At 44.9% G+C, this 26,719-nt stretch overlaps 2 protein-coding genes across 3 annotated transcripts; one reads left to right on the top strand and one right to left on the bottom strand.

The window, feature by feature from the left end:
• Window positions 1-316: 316 nt before the first annotated feature.
• tk1 (thymidine kinase 1, soluble) lies at window positions 317-8,217 on the bottom strand. Its single transcript, XM_064960745.1, has 7 exons — window positions 8,039-8,217; window positions 7,839-7,870; window positions 7,336-7,449; window positions 6,566-6,659; window positions 3,485-3,574; window positions 1,372-1,491; window positions 317-951 (listed from the first exon to the last, which is right to left on the bottom strand). Exons 1-7 carry the CDS (start codon window positions 8,102-8,104, stop codon window positions 766-768), a joined length of 702 nt encoding a protein of 233 aa, XP_064816817.1. The 5' UTR covers window positions 8,105-8,217; the 3' UTR covers window positions 317-765.
• Window positions 8,218-9,660: 1,443 nt separating this feature from the next.
• Window positions 9,661-25,693, top strand: afmid (arylformamidase). Of its 2 annotated transcripts, none has more exons than XM_064960724.1 (11): window positions 9,661-10,031; window positions 10,831-10,921; window positions 11,239-11,343; window positions 16,111-16,159; window positions 18,406-18,491; window positions 18,735-18,807; window positions 19,056-19,153; window positions 21,253-21,331; window positions 24,101-24,236; window positions 24,615-24,722; window positions 25,051-25,693. In XM_064960724.1, the coding sequence occupies exons 1-11, from the start codon at window positions 10,002-10,004 to the stop codon at window positions 25,078-25,080; spliced, it is 885 nt and encodes a 294-aa protein (XP_064816796.1). In that variant the 5' UTR covers window positions 9,661-10,001; the 3' UTR covers window positions 25,081-25,693. The 2 variants fall into 2 exon arrangements, with proteins under 2 accessions (XP_064816796.1, XP_064816802.1); XM_064960730.1 differs by lacking the exon at window positions 9,661-10,031 and adding an exon at window positions 10,074-10,105.
• The last annotated feature ends 1,026 nt before the right edge of the window (window positions 25,694-26,719 follow it).

Below are 26,719 nucleotides of genomic sequence, written 5' to 3'. Positions count from 1 at the left end.
TGTTAGTGAGCATTTCTCCTTTGCCAAGATAATCCATCCACCTGACAGATGTGGCATATCAAGAAGCGGATTAAACAGCATTATTACACAGGTGCACCTTGTGCTGGGAATAATAAAAGGCACAATTGTCACAACACAATGCCAGATGTCTCATGTTGAGGGAGCGTGTAATTGGCATGATGTAGTGGCACAACCGAGCCCCTCCACCGTATGTTTTTTAGGGGTGATTGGCACAAAAAAAAGACCTTGCACACTGAGTTGTGTGTTTGACTTATGATTTTGTAAAATCCAGAAAATGACTGAACCCAACCACAAATGAACATTAAAAAAAATATATATATAAATATATATTTGTATTATTATAGGAGGCAAATCAGACCAGAACTACAAAAAGTAACAGTTGAATATTAAGTTGTGTACACTAGACTCATTGCATGGCAGTATTTATGTTTTAGCAGGTGTATCCAAGTCTTACAAAATATGATATGTACGAAGTATATGAAGCCCTATAAAATGACCGTTCAGCGGGTTGATGGAGCTTCATTTATTGTCCAAGCTCATTCCAAGTGCAAAACTTAAGGGATAGTTCATTACTCCAATTAGAAAATTAAGTCAACTATCCATTTTAACTCATCTCCAGTCAAATCACCAAACCTAAAATTAAAAGGGATTGTTCACCATCTCATTCAGTTCCAATTCAAATCAACTTCCCCTTTAAAGTCATGGGAGTGAACTATCCCTTTAAGAATAGTCTACTGGTAATTATCAGAGTTGCAGGGTGGCGAAGAGTTTCCGTGGCGATGTAGTGTTGTCAAGCAGTTTCCCTGTCATCACATGCGGTGGTGTCTCGTCCCTGTGGGGGGCGCTATTCTCCTTCAACACATCCATCAGGCCACCGTAACACTTCCTGCACCGCGCATGGTACATATCGGCTCCACCAATCACCTCCACCTGGGGGCGGGGCACAGACAAGAAACAGGAAGTGAGATCATGTCCAAATATAGGCACAGACCTAAAATCAACCTCTTAACCCTTACTCCTTTGGGCAGATGTGAAAGGATCGGATGGGTTATAAAACGGTGAAATGGGACACAGTGATAATTGTGATTCCTGCAGGGACGTTTCATTCCTAACTGGTTGACTAATAAAACAGGGATGATAGAGATCAAGAGGGGATTTCAGAAAGGGAGAGAAGCAGGTAGACCAGGACTGTGAATGTCAATAGAGATTGGTTGTGACGACAAAGAGGATATGAAAAACCACCAGTCTCATTTCACTCCCAGAAGTCCAAGGGAATACAACCTTTGAGTCTGAAAGGCATGTGATGTTTCTCCTCAGTTCTAATATAAATCACACCCCCACCCCCCTCACCTCTTTCTCTGCCCCCAGTCTCTTGGTGTATGCTGCCTCCTTGTAACACTGCATACAGACAGCGTTCAGCTTCACAACGCTCTCAGCCAGGGGAACCAGGTTCAGGATGTCTCCAAAGGCCTGCAGACAGACAGGGCAGAGTTAGGTCAGACAGTAGTTCTCTGGCTAGTGTACTGTCTGAAGCAGACAGACAGACAGGGCAGAGTTGGGTCAGACAGTAGTTCTCTGGCTAGTGTACTGTCTGAAGCAGACAGGACAGGGCAGAGTTAGGTCAGACAGTAGTTCTCTGGCTAGTGTACTATCTGAAACAGACAGACAGGGCAGAGTTAGGTCAGACAGTAGTTCTCTGGCTAGTGTACTGTCTGAAACAGACAGACAGACAGGACAGAGTTAGGTCAGACAGTAGTTCTCTGGCTAGTGTACTGTCTGAAACAGACAGACAGGACAGGGCAGAGCTAGGTCAGACAGTAGTTCTCTGGCTAGTGTACTGTCTGAAACAGAGACTGGACAGGGCAGAGTTAGGTCAGACAGTAGTTCTCTGGCTAGTGTACTGTCTGAAACAGACAGACAGGACAGAGTTAGGTCAGACAGTAGTTCTCTGGCTAGTGTACTGTCTGAAACAGACAGACAGGACAGGGCAGAGTTAGGTCAGACAGTAGTTCTCTGGCTAGTGTACTGTCTGAAACAGACAGACAGGACAGGGCAGAGTTAGGTCAGACAGTAGTTCTCTGGCTAGTGTACTATCTGAAACAGACAGGACAGGGCAGAGTTAGGTCAGACAGTAGTTCTCTGGCTAGTGTACTGTCTGAAGCAGACAGACAGGACAGGACAGAGTTAGGTCAGACAGTAGTTCTCTGGCTAGTGTACTGTCTGAAACAGACAGACAGGACAGAGTTAGGTCAGACAGTAGTTCTCTGGCCAGTGTACTGTCTGAAACAGACAGACAGGACAGGGCAGAGTTAGGTCAGACAGTAGTTCTCTGGCTAGTGTACTGTCTGAAACAGACAGACAGGACAGGGCAGAGTTAGGTCAGACAGTAGTTCTCTGGCTAGTGTACTGTCTGAAACAGACAGGACAGGGCAGAGTTGGGTCAGACAGTAGTTCTCTGGCTAGTGTACTGTCTGAAACAGACAGACAGGACAGGGCAGAGTTAGGTCAGACAGTAGTTCTCTGGCTAGTGTACTGTCTGAAACAGACAGACAGGACAGGGCAGAGTTAGGTCAGACAGTAGTTCTCTGGCTAGTGTACTGTCTGAAACAGACAGACAGGACAGAGTTAGGTCAGACAGTAGTTCTCTGGCTAGTGTACTGTCTGAAACAGACAGACAGGACAGAGTTAGGTCAGACAGTAGTTCTCTGGCTAGTCTACTGTCTGAAACAGACAGACAGGACAGGGCAGTTAGGTCAGACAGTAGTTCTCTGGCTAGTGTACTGTCTGAAACAGACAGACAGGACAGGGCAGAGTTAGGTCAGACAGTAGTTCTCTGGCTAGTGTACTGTCTGAAACAGACAGGACAGGGCAGAGTTAGGTCAGACAGTAGTTCTCTGGCCAGTGTACTGTCTGAAACAGACAGACAGGACAGGGCAGAGTTAGGTCAGACAGTAGTTCTCTGGCTAGTGTACTGTCTGAAACAGACAGACAGGACAGAGTTAGGTCAGACAGTAGTTCTCTGGCTAGTGTACTGTCTGAAACAGACAGACAGGACAGGGCAGTTAGGTCAGACAGTAGTTCTCTGGCTAGTGTACTGTCTGAAACAGACAGACAGGACAGGGCAGAGTTAGGTCAGACAGTAGTTCTCTGGCTAGTGTACTGTCTGAAACAGACAGGACAGGGCAGAGTTAGGTCAGACAGTAGTTCTCTGGCTAGTGTACTGTCTGAAACAGACAGGACAGGGCAGAGTTAGGTCAGACAGTAGTTCTCTGGCTAGTGTACTATCTGAAACAGACAGACACACATCATTCATACTCAGTTATTAATTCAAATTAAACTGAAACTCTACATATAAAATATTATATTCTCTGAGACAACGGTTACCGATGACGACACGATTACGATGCACGACAACCAGGAGGCAGGCAGCAGACGTTGGATAGGACTCATCATCCATGTTTACCTTTCTCTGGAAGGTTCCGTCCAGGGCCGCTACGATTATAGTCTTCCCCATGTTGGCCATCTCCTCACAGAACTGCACTACGTCTGGGAACTGACAAACACCAAAATAAGAAGAATATGACGTGGATTCATTAGCATACGGGTACAACAGTTAGGACATCATTGGTAATGTAGCCCAGGTCAGTGTAATGTAGGTAATGTAGCCCAGGTCAGTGTAATGTAGCCCAGGTCAGTGTAATGTAGGTAATGTAGGCCAGGTCAGTGTAATGTAGGTAATGTAGCCCAGGTCAGTGTAATGTAGGTAATGTAGCCCAGGTCAGTGTAATGTAGGTAATGTAGGCCAGGTCAGTGTAATGTAGGTAATGTAGGCCAGGTCAGTGTAATGTAGGTAATGTAGGCCAGGTCAGTGTAATGTAGGTAATGTAGGCCAGGTCAGTGTAATGTAGGTAATGTAGCCCAGGTCAGTGTAATGTAGGTAATGTAGCCCAGGTCAGTGTAATGTAGGCCCAGGTCAATGTGTAATGTAGCCCAGGTCAGTGTAATGTAGGTAATGTAGCCCAGGTCAGTGTAATGTAGGTAATGTAGCCCAGGTCAGTGTAATGTAGGTAATGTAGCCCAGGTCAGTGTAATGTAGGTAATGTAGCCCAGGTCAATGTAATGTAGCCCAAGTCAGTGTAATGTAGCCCAGGTCAGTGTAATGTAGGTAATGTAGCCCAGGTCAGTGTAATGTAGGTAATGTAGCCCAGGTCAGTGTAATGTAGGTAATGTAGCCCAGGTCAGTGTAATGTAGCCCAGGTCAGTGTAATGTAGATAATGTAGCCCAGGTCAGTGTAATGTAGGTAATGTAGCCCAGGTCAGTGTAATGTAGGTAATGTAGCCCAGGTCAATGTGATGTAGCCCAAGTCAGTGTAATGTAGCCCAGGTCAGTGTAATGTAGGTAATGTAGCCCAGGTCAGTGTAATGTAGGTAATGTAGCCCAGGTCAGTGTAATGTAGCCCAGGTCAGTGTAATGTAGGTAATGTAGCCCAGGTCAGTGTAATGTAGGTAATGTAGCCCAGGTCAGTGTAATGTAGGTAATGTAGCCCAGGTCAGTGTAATGTAGGTAATGTAGCCCAGGTCAGTGTAATGTAGGTAATGTAGCCCAGGTCAGTGTAATGTAGCCCAGGTCAGTGTAATGTAGGTAATGTAGCCCAGGTCAGTGTAATGTAGGTAATGTAGCCCAGGTCAGTGTAATGTAGGTAATGTAGCCCAGGTCAGTGTAATGTAGATAATGTAGCCCAGGTCAGTGTAATGTAGAAAATGTAGCCCAGGTCAGTGTAATGTAGATATGGTAATGTAGCCCAGGTCAGTGTAATGTAGATAATGTAGCCCAGGTCAGTGTAATGTAGCCCAGGTCAGTGTAATGTAGGTAATGTAGCCCAGGTCAGTGTAATGTAGAAAATGTAGCCCAGGTCAGTGTAATGTAGAAAATGTAGCCCAGGTCAGTGTAATGTAGATATGGTAATGTAGCCCAGGTCAGTGTAATGTTGATAATGTAGCCCAGGTCAGTGTAATGTGTAGCCCATGGTAATGTAGCCCAGGTCAGTGTAATGTAGATAATGTAGCCCAGGTCAGTGTAATGTAGAAAATGTAGCCCAGGTCAGTGTAATGTAGATATGGTAATGTAGCCCAGGTCAGTGTAATGTAGATAATGTAGCCCAGGTCAGTGTAATGTAGATAATGTAGCCCAGGTCAGTGTAATGTAGATAATGTAGCCCAGGTCAGTGTAATGTAGAAAATGTAGCCCAGGTCAGTGTAATGTAGATATGGTAATGTAGCCCAGGTCAGTGTAATGTAGGTAATGTAGCCCAGGTCAGTGTAATGTAGATAATGTAGCCCAGGTCAGTGTAATGTAGATATGGTAATGTAGCCCAGGTCAGTGTAATGTAGATAATGTAGCCCAGGTCAGTGTAATGTGTAATGTAGCCCAGGTCAGTGTAATTGGTAATGTAGCCCAGGTCAGTGTAATGTAGGTAATGTAGCCCAGTGTCAGTGTAATAGCCATTGGTAATGTAGCCTAGGTCAGTGCAATGTAGGTAATGTAGCCCAGTTCAGTGTAATGTAGGTAATGTAGCCCAGGTCAGTGTAATGTAGGAAATGTAGCCATTGGTAATGTAGCCTAGGTCAGTGTAATGTAGGTAATGTAGCCCAGGTCAGTGTAATGTAGCCCAGGTCAGTGTAATGTAGCCCAGGTCAGTGTAATGTAGGTAATGTAGCCCAGGTCAGTGTAATGTAGATAATGTAGCCCAGGTCAGTGTAATGTAGATATGGTAATGTAGCCCAGGTCAGTGTAATGTAGATAATGTAGCCCAGGTCAGTGTAATGTAGATAATGTAGCCCAGGTCAGTGTAATGTAGGTAATGTAGCCTAGGTCAGTGTAATGTAGGTAATGTAGCCCAGGTCAGTGTAATGTAGGTAATGTAGCCATTGGTAATGTAGCCTAGGTCAGTGTAATGTAGGTAATGTAGCCCAGTTCAGTGTAATGTAGGTAATGTAGCCCAGGTCAGTGTAATGTAGGTAATGTAGCCTCGGTCAGTGTAATGTAGGTAATGTAGCCATTGGTAATGTAGCCTAGGTCAGTGTAATGTAGGTAATGTAGCCTAGGTCAGTGTAATGTAGGTAATGTAGCCATTGGTAATGTAGCCTCGGTCAGTGTAATGCAGGTAATGTAGCCATTGGTAGTGTTGCCTAGGTCAGCGATCTCCTCAGAGACAGTTCTGTTGTAGCCCTGCTAGATCACCCGATTCAACTAGTCAAGGGCCTGATGATTAGTTGACCAGTTGAATCAGGTGTGCTCGCTCTGGAATAGTTTAAATACGTGGAACGTCTGGGGGAGATGTTTGAAAAAAGGTGGGCCGAGGTCATAACACTAAGGAATATGGTGCTGATGATGCCATGTGCTTAACAGATGAATATAACAGATGCATATCAATGGCAGGTTATTTAGCTGTCGAGGACATACAGGTAATGATCTAGTGATGAACAAAGAGGATCACTCTGTTGGACACAGTGAGAGGCTAACAGACTAATGTACTGTACTTACAAACTGCCCTTCGTCGATTCCGATGACGCACGCCTGCAGAGCTAGAGAACGCACGTCGCTCAGGCAGTTGGCTGGTACAGCTTCCATTGTGTTTCTGGTGTTTGTGTATAAATAAATAAATAAATATATATACACACACACACACACACACACACATGTATACATACACACACATATACACACACACACACATATATACACACACACACACACACACACACACATGTATATATATAAAAAAGAGACCATCCCACTAAATACATTAGTGATGCTGCAATTGGGTACATTTTGCCATGGGGCAGAGAGGAAAATGAACTGTTTTACAGATAATTTCATGCAATTCTGCAACAGGGTGGAGAGAAATGTTGAACGTTTTAAATATATCTGCGCGAGACTGACAAAAAACACACAAAAAAAACAATCGGCCCCAGGCTGGTAATTCGACCATGATAACAAGTTTAAATAGCTGGCCGCTAAACTAATTTAGCAATCTAAAAAATGGTTAGCTGACATGGGCTATTTGATTGTCTGTCAGTGAGTGACACAACAAGAGAAACTGCCGAAGCACCGCCACACGTCACAATGACACCTTGTGTATTCTACTGTTCAACCTCGCTAAAGCAGAGGGGAAACAACTGTTGTCCTGGGTGGCGACAATGAGAATCAGGTGAAACAGGGTATTGATTAGTTCATGGGGGTGAGGTTAAATGTAATGTTATCTATACAAAATCAGGAGATCATGTATTTGACATAAACCAGAGTGCTCTTACTTGTCGTGCGTGGCCATGCCCTTCTCAGAGTAGCGTGTATCTTTGGCATATTTGACCACCAAACAGTTGTACTGAGCGATCTGGAAACGACGCACTCGCCTTATCAACTCAGTGCTGTTAATAAGAAAATACATTTCAGTCAGTTATAGAAAAAATGTATCACAAACTAGTAATGCAGCTATGAAGCGCTCTCTAAAACACTGACGAGGAGTAGATGGTTACAGTTTATAGGATAAATGCAAATCCTATTAAATTACTAATATATATTCTAATTTGTAATACTATGTAACGTACACTACAGTAGCTTGTTGGGAGCAGTGCTTGAGATGCTGATTACAGTACACCGTGTACTGATGCACTGTTACATTTGGCGGGCTACAATTCTAACGAGTTGTTATTGTTGTGCCATCAAGTTACGGCGGTTCACCGGCTGTCGGTACAAAATCTTAGCTCTTGTCGTTAACAAATAAACAGTTGTTTATGTAGAATTAGCGAACAGAAACCTTTTGCCTGAGAACATTGGGCCAAAGATGACCTGCAAACAAATGAGAGACAATGAGTTTGATGTGTACGATCAACATAGAAATATGAACGTACAGTCAGTGCATTGCATATTTGTTTTGTTATATGATTATAAAAAGGTTTAGGGTGACGTTGGAAAAATGCTAGCAAGCATTTGTCTCAAAAAAAAATGTGAACGTACCTGGATCTGTCCTATTGCTTTCCGTGGGGAATTTGGCAGGATTCTTGGAACATTCAAACACTCCATTACGTTAACCTTCTGTTTCACAATATTTCTAATAATTATGAAAAATAACTCTGCACTCTTTCGAGCGGCTGAAAAGATTACGAATGTCCCTCCGCGGCGGTTTCTGTAAACGCTTGATCAGGGTCACTGAACGAACCAATCAGCTCACAGAATAATCACGTGACAAACGCGCCAGTAGGTCAAATGTTCGTTCTTCTGGCGGGAGACTTTGTTCCTTATACTCATCATAAAGTTGTACTTTCACATAACTCATTTGTGATTGTACTGAGCTCCACAGTATTTAACATGTATCTAGACAATTCATTATAATACTCTGAAGGCACTACTGTACTAATGCACTGTTACATTTGGCGGGCTGCAATTCTAACGAAGCTGTTTGAATGTTAAATGACGAGACAAGAGGCATTGATGCGAGTAACAAGTCTTGTTCAGTACATCACAACACATCCGGATATCTCAAGCACCCCGGTAAAACACAAGAGTTGCAGCAATGAACATTTACCAACAGATGTAATCACTGTGCCATCTTACACCCATAACAGAAGCTCAAATCAAATCAAATTTTCAAATCAAATTTTATTTGTCACATACACATGGTTAGCAGATGTTAATGCGAGTGTAGCGAAATGCTTGTGCTTCTAGTTCCGACAATGCAGTAATAACCAACAAGTAATCTAACTAACAATTCCAAAACTACTGTCTTATACACACAAGTGTAAGGGGATTAAGAATATGTACATAAAGATATATGAATGAGTGATGGTACAGAGCAGCATAGGCAAGATACAGTAGATGGTATCAAGTACAGTATATACATATGAGATGAGTATGTAAACAAAGTGGCATAGTTAATTAAAGTAGCTAGTGATACATGTATTACATGAAGATGCAGTAGATGATATAGAGTACAGTATATACGTATACATATGAGATGAATAATGTAGGGTATGTAAACATTATATTAGGTAGCATTGTTTAAAGTGGCTAGTGATATATTTTACATCATTTCCCATCAATTCCCATTATTAAAGTGGCTGGAGTTGAGTCAGTGTGTTGGCAGCAGCCACCCAGTGTTAGTGGTTACTGTTTAACAGTCTGATGGCCTTGAGATAGAAGCTGTTTTTCAGTCTCTCGGTCCCAGCTTTGATGCACCTATACTGACCTCGCCTTCTGGATGGTAACGGGGTGAACAGGCAGTGGCTCGGGTGGTTGTTGTCCTTGATGATCTTTATGGCCTTCCTGTAACATCGGGTGGTGTAGGTGTCCTGGGGGGCAGGTAGTTTGCCCCCGGTGATGCGTTGTGCAGACCTCACTACCCTCTGGAGAGCCTTACGGTTGTGGGCGGAGCAGTTGCCGTACCAGGCGGTGATGCAGCCCGCCAGGATGCTCTCGATTGTGCATCTGTAGAAGTTTGTGAGTGTTTTTGGTGACAAGCCGAATTTCGTCAGTCTCCAGAGGTTGAAGAGGCGCTGCTGCGCCTTCTTCACGATGCTGTCTGTGTGGGTGGAGCAATTCAGTTTGTCTGTGATGTATATGCGGAGGAACTTAAAACTCACTACCCTCTCCACTACTGATCCATCGATGTGGATAGGGGGGTGTTCCCTCTGCTGTTTCCTGAAGCTGTTATTGTTGTGCCATCAAGTTACGGTGGTTCACTGGCTGTCGGTACAAAATCTTAGCTCTTGTCGTTAACAAATAAACATCTGTTTGTAGAATTAGCCAACTGAAACATTTTGCCTGAGAACATTGGGACACCGCGCAGACACTCGTCCCGCAGACCCGTTGACCCACTGGACTCCATGGTCGTTTTTCCCCGACTTATCTTTTGTCCAATTCCAAAGGTTCTCTGTGTTGTGCCTATCGGAGTCTATATGCTGTTTTCCATTGCAGAGCAACAATGTCACGTTGGAAGGATATGAATAAGGATGTAAGTGATGTTAAGATGATGTACGTTTTGTGTCTGTTCATACAATGTCACGTTGGAAGGATATGAATAAGGATGTAAGTGATGTTAAGATGATGTTGTGTCTGTTTACACAGTAGTAGACATTGTACTGTAAATATGTAACCGGTGCAGCTGTAGCGCTGCTTTGTGTGTGATTGATTGCGACTAAAGCCGTGGACCTCGGATATCAGGTTGTTTTAACGCATTACAGTTCTCTCCTGCAGCCCAAAGAAAATACACAACATTTGTAGAGCACAAATATGTGCGTCTCTCGTAAGTGCGCGCGCCCCTATTCCCCAGGAAGCAGGCATGCATAATAACAAAACAACATGCTATTAACATATGAACCTGCTGGGAAAAAAATGGAAAAAATTAAATAAAAAAAATGTAACCTTTATATAACTAAGTATTTTAACAACTGTTAGAAATATATAATAATGTCTGCAAGTAGCCTAGTTCCTCTTTTTCATAACCTACTCTTCATTTCTAATCTTTGCCTATCCGTTTGCCATTATTACTATAAAATAAAGCACCGTTTCTCATTATAAAAACTTTAGTTCACTGCTCACATCACCTGTTGAAACAACAAAAGTATAAACAAACATCTGTATGTTGACTTCTGCTATTAATCAAAAGTTCCGAATGACTACCGACTGGGGGCACTGTTGGACTGCGCCCTCGCTGTCTGCCTGGTCTTAATGAGCTAATGTTCCCACTCCAACCTGCTTGTACCTATGGCCGCCCCGATTCACAACACACTTGTGTGTGGTTGCTTTGACAGGAGCTCGAGAGGCAGTTTTCGCCCAGCCAATGGTCGCACAGAATGTCGGCAGACGACGTTATCAAATCCCACGTGACGGCGCTCAAAGAAGGTCAGTCGATGATTGATTAACTAGCCGATAAAGTTGATTATTGACAAGTGTGGGTTCAGGAAAGAGCAATAGCCAACTGATTGCTATGGGGAGCTTCTTTAGGCTAGCGGTGATATATGGGTGGTGCCCGCAGTCCGAATAATGAAATGAATGATTGGAAAGTAACCAACTGTATGTCCTTGGTTTGATTTCTATTGTTGTTGTGCACCGTATGGCTAACAAGTATTTCTGTATCCGTAGGTTACACTACAGTTTAGTCAAAATACATTTTTTGCAAAGTAAATACAAGTAAGTACATGTTTTTGGTGCGTGTTTAGGTACGGAGCGTGCCCGTGGTCTGGCCCAAACCCTCCTCAACGTTCCCTATGGAGAAGGAGAGGGGGAGAAACTAGACGTCTATGTTCCCACCACCACTGCTCTAGGTGTGTGTGTCTGTGATATCGCCTGTTTGTCAACAACACACCCTCTCTGATAGTGTCTTCAACTGGAAGATGACGATAGAATAACAGGATAATCAAGTGACACAAGTATAAACGCAACATGCAACAATTTCAAAGATTTTGGTGAGTTCGAGTTAATATAAGGAAATCAGTCAATTGAAATAAATTCATTTGACCCCAATCTATGGATTTCACATGACTGGGCAGGGTCGCAACTGTAACAGTATAACTTTAGACCGTCCCCTCGCCCCGGGCGTGAACCAGGTCAACAGCATCAATGTAACTGTATAACTTTAGACCGTCCCCTCGCCCCGGGCGTGAACCAGGTCAACAGCATCAATGTAACAGTATAACTTTAGACCGTCCCCTCGCCCGGGCGTGAACCAGGTCAACAGCATCAATGTAACAGTATAACTTTAGACCGTCCCCTCGCCCCGGGTGTGAACCAGGTCAACAGCATCAATGTAACAGTATAACTTTAGACCGTCCCCTCGCCCCGGGCGTGAACCAGGTCAACAGCATCAATGTAACAGTATAACTTTAGACCGTCCCTTCGCCCCGGGCGTGAACCAGGTCAACAGCATCAATGTAACAGTATAACTTTAGACCGTCCCCTCGCCCCGGGCGTGAACCAGGTCAACAGCATCAATGTAACTGTATAACTTCAGACCGTCCCCTCGCCCCGGGCGTGAACCAGGTCAACAGCATCAATGTAACAGTATAACTTTAGACCGTTCCCTCGCCCCGGGCGTGAACCAGGTCAACAGCATCAATGTAACAGTATAACTTTAGACCGTTCCCTCGCCCCGGGCGTGAACCAGGTCAACAGCATCAATGTAACAGTATAACTTTAGACCGTTCCCTCGCCCCGGGTGTGAACCAGGTCAACAGCATCAATGTAACTGTATAACTTCAGACCGTTCCCTCGCCCCGGGCGTGAACCAGGTCAACAGCATCAATGTAACAGTATAACTTTAGACCGTCCCCTCGCCCCGGGCGTGAACCAGGTCAACAGCATCAATGTAACAGTATAACTTTAGACCGTTCCCTCGCCCCGGGCGTGAACCAGGTCAACAGCATCAATGTAACAGTATAACTTTAGACCTACCACTCGCCCCGGGCGTGAACCAGGTCAACAGCATCAATGTAACAGTATAACTTTAGACCGTCCCTTCGCCCCGGGCGTGAACCAGGTCAACAGCATCAATGTAACAGTATAACTTTAGACCGTCCCCTCGCCCCGGGCGTGAACCAGGTCAACAGCATCAATGTAACAGTATAACTTTAGACCGTTCCCTCGCCCCGGGCGTGAACCAGGTCAACAGCATCAATGTAACAGTATAACTTTAGACCGTTCCCTCGCCCCGGGTGTGAACCAGGTCAACAGCATCAATGTAACTGTATAACTTCAGACCGTCCCTCGCCCCGGGCGTGAACCAGGTCAACAGCATCAATGTAACAGTATAACTTTAGACCGTCCCCTCGCCCCGGGCGTGAACCAGGTCAACAGCATCAATGTAACAGTATAACTTTAGACCGTTCCCTCGCCCCGGGCGTGAACCAGGTCAACAGCATCAATGTAACAGTATAACTTTAGACCGTCCCCTCGCCCCGGGCGTGAACCAGGTCAACAGCATCAATGTAACAGTATAACTTTAGACCGTCCCCTCGCCCCGGGCGTGAACCAGGTCAACAGCATCAATGTAACAGTATAACTTTAGACCGTCCCCTCGCCCCGGGCGTGAACCAGGTCAACAGCATCAATGTAACTGTATAACTTTAGACCGTCCCCGGGCGTGAACCAGGTCAACAGCATCAATGTAACAGTATAACTTTAGACCGTCCCCTCGCCCCGGGCGTGAACCAGGTCAACAGCATCAATGTAACAGTATAACTTTAGACCGTCCCTTCGCCCCGGGCGTGAACCAGGTCAACAGCATCAATGTAACAGTATAACTTTAGACCGTCCCTTCGCCCCGGGCGTGAACCAGGTCAACAGCATCAATGTAACTGTATAACTTTAGACCGTCCCCTCGCCCCGGGCGTGAACCAGGTCAACAGCATCAATGTAACAGTATAACTTTAGACCGTCCCCTCGCGTGAACCAGGTCAACAGCATCAATGTAACAGTATAACTTTAGACCGTCCCCTCGCCCCTCGCGTGAACCAGGTCAACAGCATCAATGTAACAGTATAACTTTAGACCGTCCCCTCGCCCCGGGCGTGAACCAGGTCAACAGCATCAATGTAACTGTATAACTTTAGACCGTCCCTCGCCCATACCAGGGCGCGAACCAACCCTCTGCACACATCAACAACAGTCACCCACAAAGCATCGTTACCCATCGCTCCACAAAAGCTGCGGCCCTTGCAGAGCAAGGGGAACCACTACTTCAAGGTCTCAGACGAAGTGGCGTCACCGATTGAAACGCTATTTAGCGCGCACCACCGCTAACTAGCTAGCCGTTTCACATCTGTTACACAACCATGGGTGGGCCTGGAAATCAGCATGAGTTTTCCTCCACAATAGAGCTTTATTACAGACATAAATACTCCTCAGCCCCCCTCAGCCCCCCCCCATCACCACAGACAGCCCCCCCCCCATCTCCACAGACAGCCCCCCCCCATCACCACAGACAGCCCTCGGCATCTCCACAGACAGCCCCCCCACACCACAGACAGCCCTCGGCATCACCACAGACAGCCCCCCCATCACCACAGACAGCCCCCCCCCCATCACCACAGACAGCCCTCAGGCATCACCACAGACAGCCCCCCCCCATCTCCACAGACAGCCCTCAGGCATCTCCACAGACAGCCCTCAGGCATCTCCACAGACAGCCCCCCCATCACCACAGACAGCCCTCGGCATCACCACAGACAGCCCCCCATCACCACAGACAGCCCCCCCCCATCACCACAGACAGCCCTCAGACATCACCACAGACAGCCCTCAGACATCACCACAGACAGCCTCCATCTCCACAGACAGCCCCCATCACCACAGACAGGCATCTCCACAGACAGCCCCGGCATCTCCCAGACAGCATCTCCACAGACAGCCCTCAGGCATCTCCACAGACAGCCCTCAGGCATCTCCACAGACAGCCCTCAGGCATCTCCACAGACAGCCCTCAGGCATCTCCACAGACAGCCCTCAGGCATCTCCACAGACAGCCCCCCCATCTCCACAGACAGCCCCCCCATCTCCACAGACAGCCCTCGGGCATCATCCCTCTGATCCCAGCTCCTGAGACACACACCTTCATTCTTCATCTCGTGGTGAAATTAAATAAAAGAAGGGTTTCACTGAAAACATGAAAACTGAGTTATTTTCTGTCACTGATTATTTAAGATATTACATCAAAATAGCATTAAAAGGAAGCATAAACCAAAACTCTCCAGATTCAATCTCCTGATCTAACACTGGTGTACTGCAGCTACAGTATGTTGTTGAGACCAAAGGGGGTACACTGTTGTGTAGTACTGTAATGTAGTGTTGTACTGTGGTGTTGTACTGTAGTGGAGTAATGTAGTGGCATCTCCACAGTACTGTGGTGACAGTACTGCAGTAATGTAGTGTTGCCCTCAGGCATCTGTACTGTAGTGGAGTAATGTCCACAGTTGTACTGTAGTGTAACAGACAGTACCGTAGTGCAGTACTGTAGTGTACTGTGGTGTTGTACTGTAGTGGAGTAATGTAGTGTAATAGCGCTCCACAGACAGCCCTCGGGCATCTCCACAGACAGTGGTGTATTCTCCACAGACAGCCCTCAGGCATCTCCACTGACAGTAATGTAGTGCATCACCACAGTACTGTGGCATTGTACTGTAGTGGCAGTCCACAATGTAGTGCATTGTACTGTAGTGTAGCCCTCGGGCATATCCGTAGTGATCCCAGTCCTGTAGTGTACTGTCATTTGTACTGTAGTGGAGTAATGTAGTGTTGTACTGAAAAGTGTAAAACTGTAGTTATTTAGTGTACTGTGGTGTTGTACTGTAGTGGAGTAATATAGTGTTGTACTGTAGTGTAATAGTGTAGTACTGTAGTGTAGTACTGTAGTGTACTGTGGTGTTGTACTGTAGTGGAGTAATATAGTGTTGTACTGTAGTGTAATAGTGTAGTACTGTAGTGTAGTACTGTAGTGTACTGTGGTGTAATACTGTAGTTCAGTAGTGTATTTTTTATTTGTTTTATTTAACCAGGAAGGACTCATTGAGATTTAAAATGTATTTTTCAAGAGCGTCCTGGCCAAGATAGGCAGCACCAAGTCATGACAAAAATTACAGACAAACAACATGAAAAACTACAAGTAATCTAGTAAAAACCATAGAATTCACAAGAGTATAACAAAATCAAAAACAGCAAATTAAAAACATTGACAGGTCAGGGAATCAGTCTCAAGATCATTCATCAGTGATTTAAAAATACCAATCGGGACAAGTTCTGGCCAGGGATCTTCTAGGTGGGTGTTTGCGGGGGAGGGGGTCAAGGTGTGTGGAAGGATGGAGAAAATGGAACAAATCGTCATTCTGTTACCAAACTTAGCATATGCACTGTTCTTCAAGTAAATTCTATTTTTTTTTGTAAATTTTCAGTGGAAATGGTTAAAAGTAGTTATTGTGTTGTACGGGGCTGTTTAACTTTGTTTTTTGTTTGACATATATTTTAAAGTAAAGCAATCTGAGTGTCCACATCATTCTGTTACTGTGGAATTGCCCATAACCATGTTTTCTTTCTTCTTATAGATGTTCCACTGGTCATCTACCTCCATGGAGGCTACTGGCAGTTCCTCAGGTACCTGTCTATTATCTATCTATCTATCTATCTATCTATCTATCTATCTATCTATCTATCTATCTATCTATCTATCTATCTATCTATCTATCAGTATGTATTTATCTATTTGTATTTATTTAACCAGGAAACTCAATTCAATTAAAATGTATTTTTATTGGCATGGGAAAGTCATGACAAAAATTGCCAAAGCAAGTGAAAAGGTAGATAATATAGTAAAGTGAATATATAACAAAGTCAAAAAACAATAAAACATTAACAGGTAGGGAACATTAGATCATTCACAGTGATTTAAAAATAAAGTGAACAAGCAGGTAGGGAACAGCAGGTGGGTGAACAGCAGGTAAAGAACAGCAGGTAGAGAACAGCAGGTAGAGAACAGCAGGTAGAGAACAGCAGGTAGAGAACAGCAGGTAGAGAACAGCAGGTAAAGAGAACAGCAGGTAGAGAACAACAGGTTATTGTGTTGAACAGCAGGTAAAGAACAGTTTTTTGTTAGAGAATAGCAGGTAGAGAACAGCAGGTAGAGAACAGCAGGTAGAGAACAGCAGGTTTTGAACAGCAGGTAGATGAACAGCAGGTAGAGAACAGCAGGTAGAGAACAGCAGATAGAGAACAGCAGGTATCTATCTATCTATCTATCTAGGTAGAGAACAGCAGGTAGAGAACAGCAGTCTAGAGAACTGTCTATCTGTAGTCTGAACAGTCTGTCTGTCTGAGAACAGCAGGTAGAGAACAGCAGGTCTGTCTGAACAGCTATTTAGAGAATCATATATCTAGAACAGCAATTAGAGAACAGCTTTAGGTGAGAAACATGGTTAACAGAAAGCAGGTAGAGAACAGCATATAAAGTGAATATATAAAGTGAAAAACAATACAAATTAACAGTAAACATTACATATACAGAAGTTTCAAAACAATAAAGAGAACAGCAGGTAGAGAACAGCAGGTAAAGAACAGCAGGTAGAGAACAGCAGGTAGAGAACAGCAGGTAGAGAACAGCAGGTAGAGAACAGCAGGTAGAGAACAGCAGGTAGAGAACAGCAGGTAGAGAACAGCAGGTAGAGAACAGCAGGTAGAGAACAGCAGGTAGAGAACAGCAGGTAGTGAACAGCAGGTAGAGAACAGCAGGTAGAGAACAGCAGGTAGAGAACAGCAGGTAGAGAACAGCAGGTAGAGAACAGCAGGTAGAGAACAGCAGGTAGAGAACAGCAGGTAGAGAACAGCAGATAGAGAACAGCAGGTAGAGAACAGCAGGTAGAGAACAGCAGGTAGAGAACAGCAGGTAGAGAACAGCAGGTAGAGAACAGCAGGTAGAGAACAGCAGGTAGAGAACAGCAGGTAGAGAACAGCAGGTAGAGAACAGCAGGTAGAGAACAGCAGGTAGAGAACAGCAGGTAGAGAACAGCAGGTAGAGAACAGCAGGTAGAGAACAGCAGGTAGAGAACAGCAGGTAGAGAACAGCAGGTAGAGAACAGCAGGTAGAGAACAGCAGGTAGAGAACAGCAGGTAGAGAACAGCAGGTAGAGAACAGCAGGTAGAGAACAGCAGGTAGAGAACAGCAGGTAGAGAACAGCAGGTAGAGAACAGCAGGTAGAGAACAGCAGGTAGAGAACAGCAGGTAGAGAACAGCAGGTAGAGAACAGCAGGTAGAGAACAGCAGAGAACAGCAGGTAGAGAACAGCAGGTAGAGAACAGCAGGTAGTGAACAGCAGGTAGAGAACAGCAGGTAGTGAACAGCAGGTAGTGAACAGCAGGTAGTGAACAGCAGGTAGAGAACAGCAGGTAGAGAACAGCAGGTAGAGAACAGCAGGTAGAGAACAGCAGGTAGAGAACAGCAGGTAGAGAACAGCAGGTAGAGAACAGCAGGTAGAGAACAGCAGGTAGAGAACAGCAGGTAGTGAACAGCAGGTAGAGAACAGCAGGTAGAGAACAGCAGGTAGAGAACAGCAGGTAGAGAACAGCAGGTAGAGAACAGAAGATAAAACATCTGAAAAAGAGAATGCATATCCATTTATATATAGAATGTTTTGCTAAATGTGTTTTGTCACTTTACACATATATTCAGAGATTTTCACCCGTGTAAACGTCATTTACCTGATGCCGCGTGTGTGGAGAGGAGTCTAATTTCATACAAGCGCATTTTTCTCCACGAGGATGCAGGAGAGAGGATGCAGGTGAGGAGAGAGGACGCAGGAGTTGAGCAAATCCATTTGAGAAAAGGCCTATATGTTTCTTCTTCCTAGTAAGGAGGAGTCCGGGTTTATGGCTGTCCCATTGGTCCATAAGGGCATCGTGGTGGTCGCCGTGGGTTACGACATCGCTCCCAAAGGTACCGTTGATGTGTCCCTGGTTTGTGATGTCATAGCAACATAGGAGACATTATGAATGCGTCCCAAATGTCTCCCTGTTCATCTATAGCGCACTACTTCTGTAGACTGCAGCTGGGGTCTTCAGAGCACAGCAGCCTGTTGGGCTAAAATTGGGCCCTGGTCTAAAATTGTGCACTCCACCTGTCCCTTGTTTGTTCCTATTTTTTCTTACTTTCCTCCTCTTCCCCCTGTTTCCCATCCAGGGAACATGGATTTGATGGTGTCTCAGGTGCGGAGGAGTGTGGTGTCCGTCATTCAACAGTATTCACACATTAGGTGCGCCCTCTTCATCAGTCTCAATCTCAGATCTGTACTTACTAAAGGCAGTCTTAATGATATAGAAGCACATTTTTTTATCAACTTCCATTGCCCTCCAAGAGTGGCTGAATATAATCTTTACTATCTGACTAAAGGAGATGGTAACAAATATCTAATGATTTGATGATATGAATGTCTAGGTTAGGGGTTGGTTTCTGACTGGCAATCCTCTCTCTCTCTCTGTGTTTCTCACTCTCTCTCTCTAGTGGTCTGTACCTGTGTGGCCACTCTGCGGGGGCCCACCTGGCTGCTATGATCCTCTCTACAGACTGGTCTCAGTACAGTGTGACCCCTCAGATCAAAGGTGAGAGGTTAGAGGTCAGTAGATAGCGGGTTGTCAGCAGAGACATGAGCTCAGTAATCTTTCTCCATAATCACAGAAAGACCTGCTTTTTTATTTTGAATAATTGACAATCTTCTCTCCCTCCTATCTCCTTACCCAAACATTGTCTCTCCCTCCTATCTCCTTACCCAAACATTGTCTCTCCCTCCTATCTCCTTACCCAAACATTGTCTCTCCCTCCTATCTCCTTACCCAAACATTGTCTCTCTCCTCCTATCTCCTTACCCAAGCATTGTCTCTCCCTCCTATCTCCTTACCCAAATACATTGTCTCTCCCTCCTATCTCCTTACCCAAACATTGTCTCTCCCTCCTATCTCCTTACCCAAACATTGTCTCTCCCTCCTATCTCCTTACCCAAACATTGTCTCTCCCTCCTATCTCCTTACCCATACATTGTCTCTCCCTCCTATCTCCTTACCCAAACATTGTCTCTCCCTCCTATCTCCTTACCCATACATTGTCTCTCCCTCCTATCTCCTTACCCAAACATTGTCTCTCCCTCCTATCTCCTTACCCAAACATCTCCCTCCTATCTCCTTACCCAAACATTGTCCCTCCTATCTCCTTACCCAAACATTGTCTCTCCCTCCTATCTCCTTACCCAAACATTGTCTCTCCCTCCTATCTCCTTACCCAAACATTGTCTCTCCCTCCAAATCTCCTTACCCAAACATTGTCTCTCCCTCCTATCTCCTTACCCAACATTGTCTCTCCCTCCTATCTCCTTACCCAAACATTGTCTCTCCCTCCTATCTCCTTACCCAAGCATTGTCTCTCCCTCCTATCTCCTTACCCAAACATTGTCTCTCCCTCCTATCTCCTTACCCAAACATTGTCTCTCCCTCCTATCTCCTTACCCAAGCATTGTCTCTCCCTCCTATCTCCTTACCCAAACATTGTCTCTCCCTCCTATCTCCTTACCCATACATTGTCTCTCCCTCCTATCTCCTTACCCAAACATTGTCTCTCCCTCCTATCTCCTTACCCAAACATTGTCTCTCCCTCCTATCTCCTTACCCATACATTGTCTCTCCCTCCTATCTCCTTACCCATACATTGTCTCTCCCTCCTATCTCCTTACCCAAACATTGTCTCTCCCTCCTATCTCCTTACCCAAGCATTGTCTCTCCCTCCTATCTCCTTACCCAAACATTGTCTCTCCCTCCTATCTCCTTACCCAAACATTGTCTCTCCCTCCTATCTCCTTACCCAAGCATTGTCTCTCCCTCCTATCTCCTTACCCAAACATTGTCTCTCCCTCCTATCTCCTTACCCATACATTGTCTCTCCCTCCTATCTCCTTACCCAAGCATTGTCTCTCCCTCCTATCTCCTTACCCAAACATTGTCTCTCCCTCCTATCTCCTTACCCAAGCATTGTCTCTCCCTCCTATCTCCTTACCCAAACATTGTCTCTCCCTCCTATCTCCTTACCCAAACATTGTCTCTCCCTCCTATCTCCTTACCCAAGCATTGTCTCCTATCTCCTTACCCAAACATTGTCTCTCCCTCCTATCTCCTTACCCAAGCATTGTCTCTCCCTCCTATCTCCTTACCCAAATATTGTCTCTCCCTCCTATCTCCTTACCCAAACATTGTCTCTCCCTCCTATCTCCTTACCCAAGCATTGTCTCTCCCTCCTATCTCCTTACCCAAACATTGTCTCTCCCTCCTATCTCCTTACCCAAGCATTGTCTCTCCCTCCTATCTCCTTACCCAAATATTGTCTCTCCCTCCTATCTCCTTACCCAAACATTGTCTCTCCCTCCTATCTCCTTACCCAAGCATTGTCTCTCCCTCCTATCTCCTTACCCAAACATTGTCTCTCCCTCCTATCTCCTTACCCAAGCATGGTCTCTCCCTCCTATCTCCTTACCCAAACATTGTCTCTCCCTCCTATCTCCTTACCCAAGCATGGTCTCTCCCTCCTATCTCCTTACCCAAACATTGTCTCTCCCTCCTATCTCCTTACCCAAACATTGTCTCTCCCTCCTATCTCCTTACCCAAGCATTGTCTCTCCCTCCTATCTCCTTACCCAAACATTGTCTCTCTCTCTCAGGTGCGTTCCTGGTCAGTGGTATATATGACCTCCTGCCCATCCTGTCCACCTATGTCAACGAGCCTCTGAAGATGACAGAGTACGTACCACACACCCCCACACCCATCCTACCCTGAAGATGCACCACTGAATGCTCTACCTCAGGTATTCCCAAACTGGGGTACGCGCAATGCTGTCGGGGGTACACCAAATAAATAAAAAATATGTAATTTAATGTATTTTTTTCTCACATTTTCAAACAGTACATTAATGTTTTCCATGGGGCTGTACATTTGGGTGAGTTATTTTTCTCTCGCCAGAGTAGCCTCGTTTCACTACCAAAAAGTAAAATGAAACCATCCAGTGTTCAGCGAAATAACAACACAATGTCAAATACAGGTAGCCTAGTCAAATAATTAACATCCAATCACATTAACTGTTACTCTCTCAAAGGAAACCTTCACTCTTGTGCAGACATTTAGAAACGAAACATGACAATTTGAAAAATAAGCCACAGGAGTTTTTTGAGCGAGAATAAAGACGACTTTTGAGTAGTAAGACATGTATAAAAGCAACAGATACCATTAATAAGAAGGTGCTAGAAGAGTCTTATATGGTGAGCTACCGAGTGGCCAGGACAGGCAAGCCCCATACTATCGTGGAGGACTTGATTCTTCATGCGCCGCGGATAGGCTCTTGGGTCCACTGCAGCATCCACCCAGAGGCTCTTGGGTCCACTGCAGCATCCACCCAGAGGCTCTTGGGTCCACTGCAGCATCCACCCAGAGGCTCTGGGTCCACTGCAGCATCCACCCAGAGGCTCTGGGTCCACTGTCCAGCATCCACCCAGAGGCTCTTGGGACATACTTTGCAAACCATCCACCCAGAGGCTCTTGAGGATATTTTTGTCCAGCATCCACATCAAAGGCTTTGTGGTCCACTGCAGCATCCACCGAGATGGCTCTTGGGTCCACTGCAGCATCCACAGAGGCTCTTGGGTCCACTGCAGCATCCACCGAGAGGCTCTTGGGTCCACTGCAGCATCCACCCAGAGGCTCTTGGGTCCACTGCTGCATCCACCCAGAGGCTCTTGGGTCCACTGCAGCATCCACCCAGAGGCTCTTGGGTCCACTGCAGCATCCACCCAGAGGCTCTTGGGTCCACTGCAGCATCCACCCAGAGGCTCTTGGGTCCACTGCAGCATCCACCCAGAGGCTCTTGGGTCCACTGCAGCATCCACCCAGAGGCTCTTGGGTCCACTGCAGCATCCACCCAGAGGCTCTTGGGTCCACTGCAGCATCCACCCAGAGGCTCTTGCTGCCAAAGGAATGCCTGACAGCTTGAAAGATGTTTATAACACTACAGTGAAAATGGTTACCTTTGTTAATGCAAGGCCCCTGAACTCTTGTGTATTTTCTGCATTATGCAATGATATGGGCATAATGCAACATACAGAAGAACAACATACAGAAGAAGTGCGCTGCTTATCAAGAGGCAATGTATTGACATGTTTTTTTTTAAATTGACAGACGAGCTTAAAGTTTTGACCATAATTTTCACTTGTCTGACCGCTGGCATGATGACGAGTTTCTCACACGACTGGCCTATCTGGATGATGTTTTGTCTCGCCTGAATGATCTGAATCTAGGATTACAGTGACGCTCTGCAACTATATTCAATGTGTGGGACAAAATTGAGGCTATGATAAGAAGATGGAGCTCTTCTCTGTCTGCATTAACAAGGACAACACACAGGTCTTTCCATCATTGTGTGATTTTTGTGTGTGTAAATGAACTCAAGCTTATGGACAATGTCATGTGATATAGCGAAGCACCTGAGTGAGCTGGGTGCACAATTACGCAGGCACTTTCCCGAAACGGACGACACAAACAACTGGATTCGTCATCCCTTTCATGATCTGCCTCCAGTCCACTTACCGATATCTGAACAAGAGAGCCTCATTGAAATAGCAACAAAATTGTGAAAATTGAATTTAATCAAAAGACTCTGCCAGATTTCTGGATTGGGCTGCGCGTAGTTTCTTGCCTTGGCAAATTGTGTTGTAAAGACACTGATGCCCTTTGCCCCCATGAAAACTACATACAGGCACAGACTGTGGGAAATGATTTAAGACTGAGACTCTCTCCAATACAACCCAACGTTGCAGAGATATGTGCATCCTTTCAAGCTCACCCTTCTCATTAACCTGTGGTGAGTTATTCACCATTTTTGATGAACAAATAAGGTTTTATATGTAAAATGGTTTAATAAAGAGCAAAATTATTAATTATAATTATTTGTGCCCTGGTCCTGTAAGAGCTCTTTGTCACTTCCCACGAGCCAGGTTGTGACAAACTCACTCTTATGTTTAATAAATGTATCGTATAGTGTGTGTGTGGAGGCTTACAATGATGGCAAAAAATATTTGAGAGTGTGCTGACCCTGGTGCTTGAGGGGGTACAGCTGGAGGTTGAATGTTTGAAGGGGTACAGGACTTTTAAACGTTTGGGAACCACTGCTCTACCTTATCTACTAATGGTCATATAAGGTCAATGAGTATGGTGTTTATCAATGGCCGATTTATTTGTGTGTGTTTGGCATTGTGTATGTGAGAGAGTGAAGAAGATGAAATGAATCCTATATTTAGAGAGAGAGATGTAGTCTGTGTGTTTGGCATTGTGTATGTGAGAGAGTGAAGAAGATGAAATGAATCCTATATTTAGAGAGAGAGAGAGAGATGTAGTCTGTGTGTTTGCTCTGTGGGTGTCCAGTAGCAGTCAGTGCCAGTCAGAGCCATCACCAGAAGCTCCTCTCTCTCTGCCTCTTTTTCCCCCTCTTTCTCTCTGTCTCACTCTCTGTCTCTTCACAGAGAGGTGGCTCTGAGGAACAGTCCTAGTCAGCTGGTTCCCCAGCTCAAACTCTCCTCCTCCAACTGTGACATCGTGGTTGCCGTGGCGCAGAAAGACTCGCCAGAGTTCCGGAAGCAGTCGGAGGACTACTACAAAGTCAGTACAGACTGAACACATAGAAGTAGAACACAGAATCAGAGCTGATGAATAGAATGTGTCTGAGTTCCATGGATGGAAAAACAGACATTGTCTGGGACACATTAGAATACATCTAGATTGTTCTTGTAGCATGATTTCAGAAAGTGACAAAACAATTCACCTTTATAACACAGCTGCACACTTATATTTTTGGAAGAGTTTTAGGGCCTAGAAAATTACTAACTTTCTGTCCCTTCCTCTCTCCCTCTCTTCCCTTCCTCTCATCCCTCTCTTCCCTTCCTCTCTCCCTCTCTTCCCTTCCTCTCTCCCTCTCTTCCCTTCCTCTCTCCCTCTCTTCCCTTCCTCTCTCCCTCCTCTCCTCCTTCCCTCTTGCAGACTCTGGAGTCAACAGAAGGACTGAAGGTAACATTGGAGGACGTTCCAAACACAGATCACTTCAACATCATCGAGCAGCTAGTCGACGGAGACTACCACCTCACTCAGGTAGGTACCCCATCCCTACCTCTTTCTCCCTCTTCCTCCTTATCTATCCCTTCCTTTTTCTTCTCCTTCTCTTGCTCGTCCCTCCCCATCTCCTCCCTCCCTCCCTATCTCTTTCCAAGTCACAGTCAACCTTTGAAGAAAATAAAAAATGTATTAGCGAGACAGGGTTATTTCCTCCAGACCTTAGTGTGGTGTGCTTTTTGTGAGGCACTCTCCTTGAGCTAATGATCATTACTCATCATGAGTATCAGTTTGTCTGTCTCAAAGGTTAAGATTAACTTGACCTTTGTGACCTTTGTCTTTATGTGTCTACTTCCTCCTTATACAGCTGCTGTTAAAGATGATGGGGAAGAGCTAAAGAGATACAGGGACACCAGACAATCAATGAAGAGATACAGGGACACCAGACAATCACTGAAGAGATACAGGGACACCAGACAATCATTCATTTACATATCAACCACAAACACCTCTGTTCTGAACCACATCTAGAGGCACCACGCACCAGTTATTATGGACTGATGGCTATTGGCTAAGCAAGGTGGTGTTGGAAGAAATTATAGTTGAACTGATTAATTATGTATACATTATTATTAGAACCATTAAGTTTTAATACTATTATGTTATGGTATGAAATGTATGGATTTTTGGTTAAACTAGGACCGAAAATGTAGGTAAAACAAATTAATTGTCTGTACCTTGCGGGTTTAAGGGAGAAAGGAGGGCATATATCTTTTCAGACAGATAAGAATCTTCTTTGATGTTCCATTAGTGGAGGAGAAAAAGTCTTTAATACAGATTGGAATGTTTGCTTTATGAGGGGAGTAGGACACAATCTCCTGAACTGAAGACACTGCGCTATTGTGTGGATCGGAGAGAGTGTGAGAAAACGCTGACGTCATTTTCAGTTTATAACCTGTGGAAAAATGTGTATGTACCAGTACTCTCTTGAATTAAATGCTGTTACCTGACTTTTAAGACTGGTCTCAATCTATTTCATGCAAAAATGATAAACTTACAACTTATTATGAAATAGATAGTGTGAATTTGGTTTTGGCTACAAAACATAGAAATGTAGAATTCCTCTATCAGGTGGTTAGGTAACAGGTATTATGTTTTGTGTTACAGAACCTCCGGGGGGAAGATTCCCTTAGTTACAGTTCTTGGATCAGTTTTTGATTCCTCTTAATTTGAACTATTAGTGGGGAAAAAATGCAAAACTGACCCAAAATCAGCATATAGGGGCATCTTCACCCTGCTCCGTTACAAAAGCTATCGCCTGGAGTTCTTCCTGGTTCAAGTCATGACCAGGAAATACTCCAGGAAATACTCCAGGCCCTGCTTTATGTCCTATAGAAAGATGGACAATCATTTTGGCTCAAAGGCTGCATCGGGATTTTCTAAATTCCGAGGATGGCCGCACAGATTTTTTTCCCGGACCGATTTGTTCGTCAAAAGCAATTTGTGGGCCAGAAAAAGGGAAGTTATTTAACTTTTAGGTCCAATATAATCTCTACATACTTTCTCATTTTAAATGTTCAAGAGCCATGTTCCCTCTAAGCTGCCACTTCCTCCAGGACTGCTGCGTAGAAGGTCTTTTGAGAGTGTGTTTGTGTTAGAGAGGCACATGGTTTTGTTTGGTCTCTCCTGTGTTAGTCTCTTGTGGTCGGTTACCTCAGTAAGTCCTCAGACTGGCTGATAACCTCATGATGATGCATCCTACTCTCCTTACCTACACAGCTAACCTGTTGACATCTTTTTCATTATTTAACGAGGCAAGTCAGTAAAGAGCAAATTCTTATTTACAATGATGGCCTACTTGTAAAGCTCGTAGGAATCTTTTAGGGAAATGGTCAAACTGATCCTGGACCAGCCAAAGTTTGACAACATATTATGCGTCCCAAATTGCATCCTTATATAGTTCACTAGTTTTATCCAGGTCTATTTCACTAGGTAGGGTATAGGGTGCCATTTGGGACTGAAGCATAGCCTGCCAG

The sequence above is a fragment of the Oncorhynchus masou genome, chromosome 5, assembly GCF_036934945.1.
Source record: "Oncorhynchus masou masou isolate Uvic2021 chromosome 5, UVic_Omas_1.1, whole genome shotgun sequence".
Taxonomy (NCBI): domain Eukaryota; kingdom Metazoa; phylum Chordata; class Actinopteri; order Salmoniformes; family Salmonidae; genus Oncorhynchus; species Oncorhynchus masou.
This window is presented reverse-complemented; position numbering and strand designations above follow the sequence as displayed.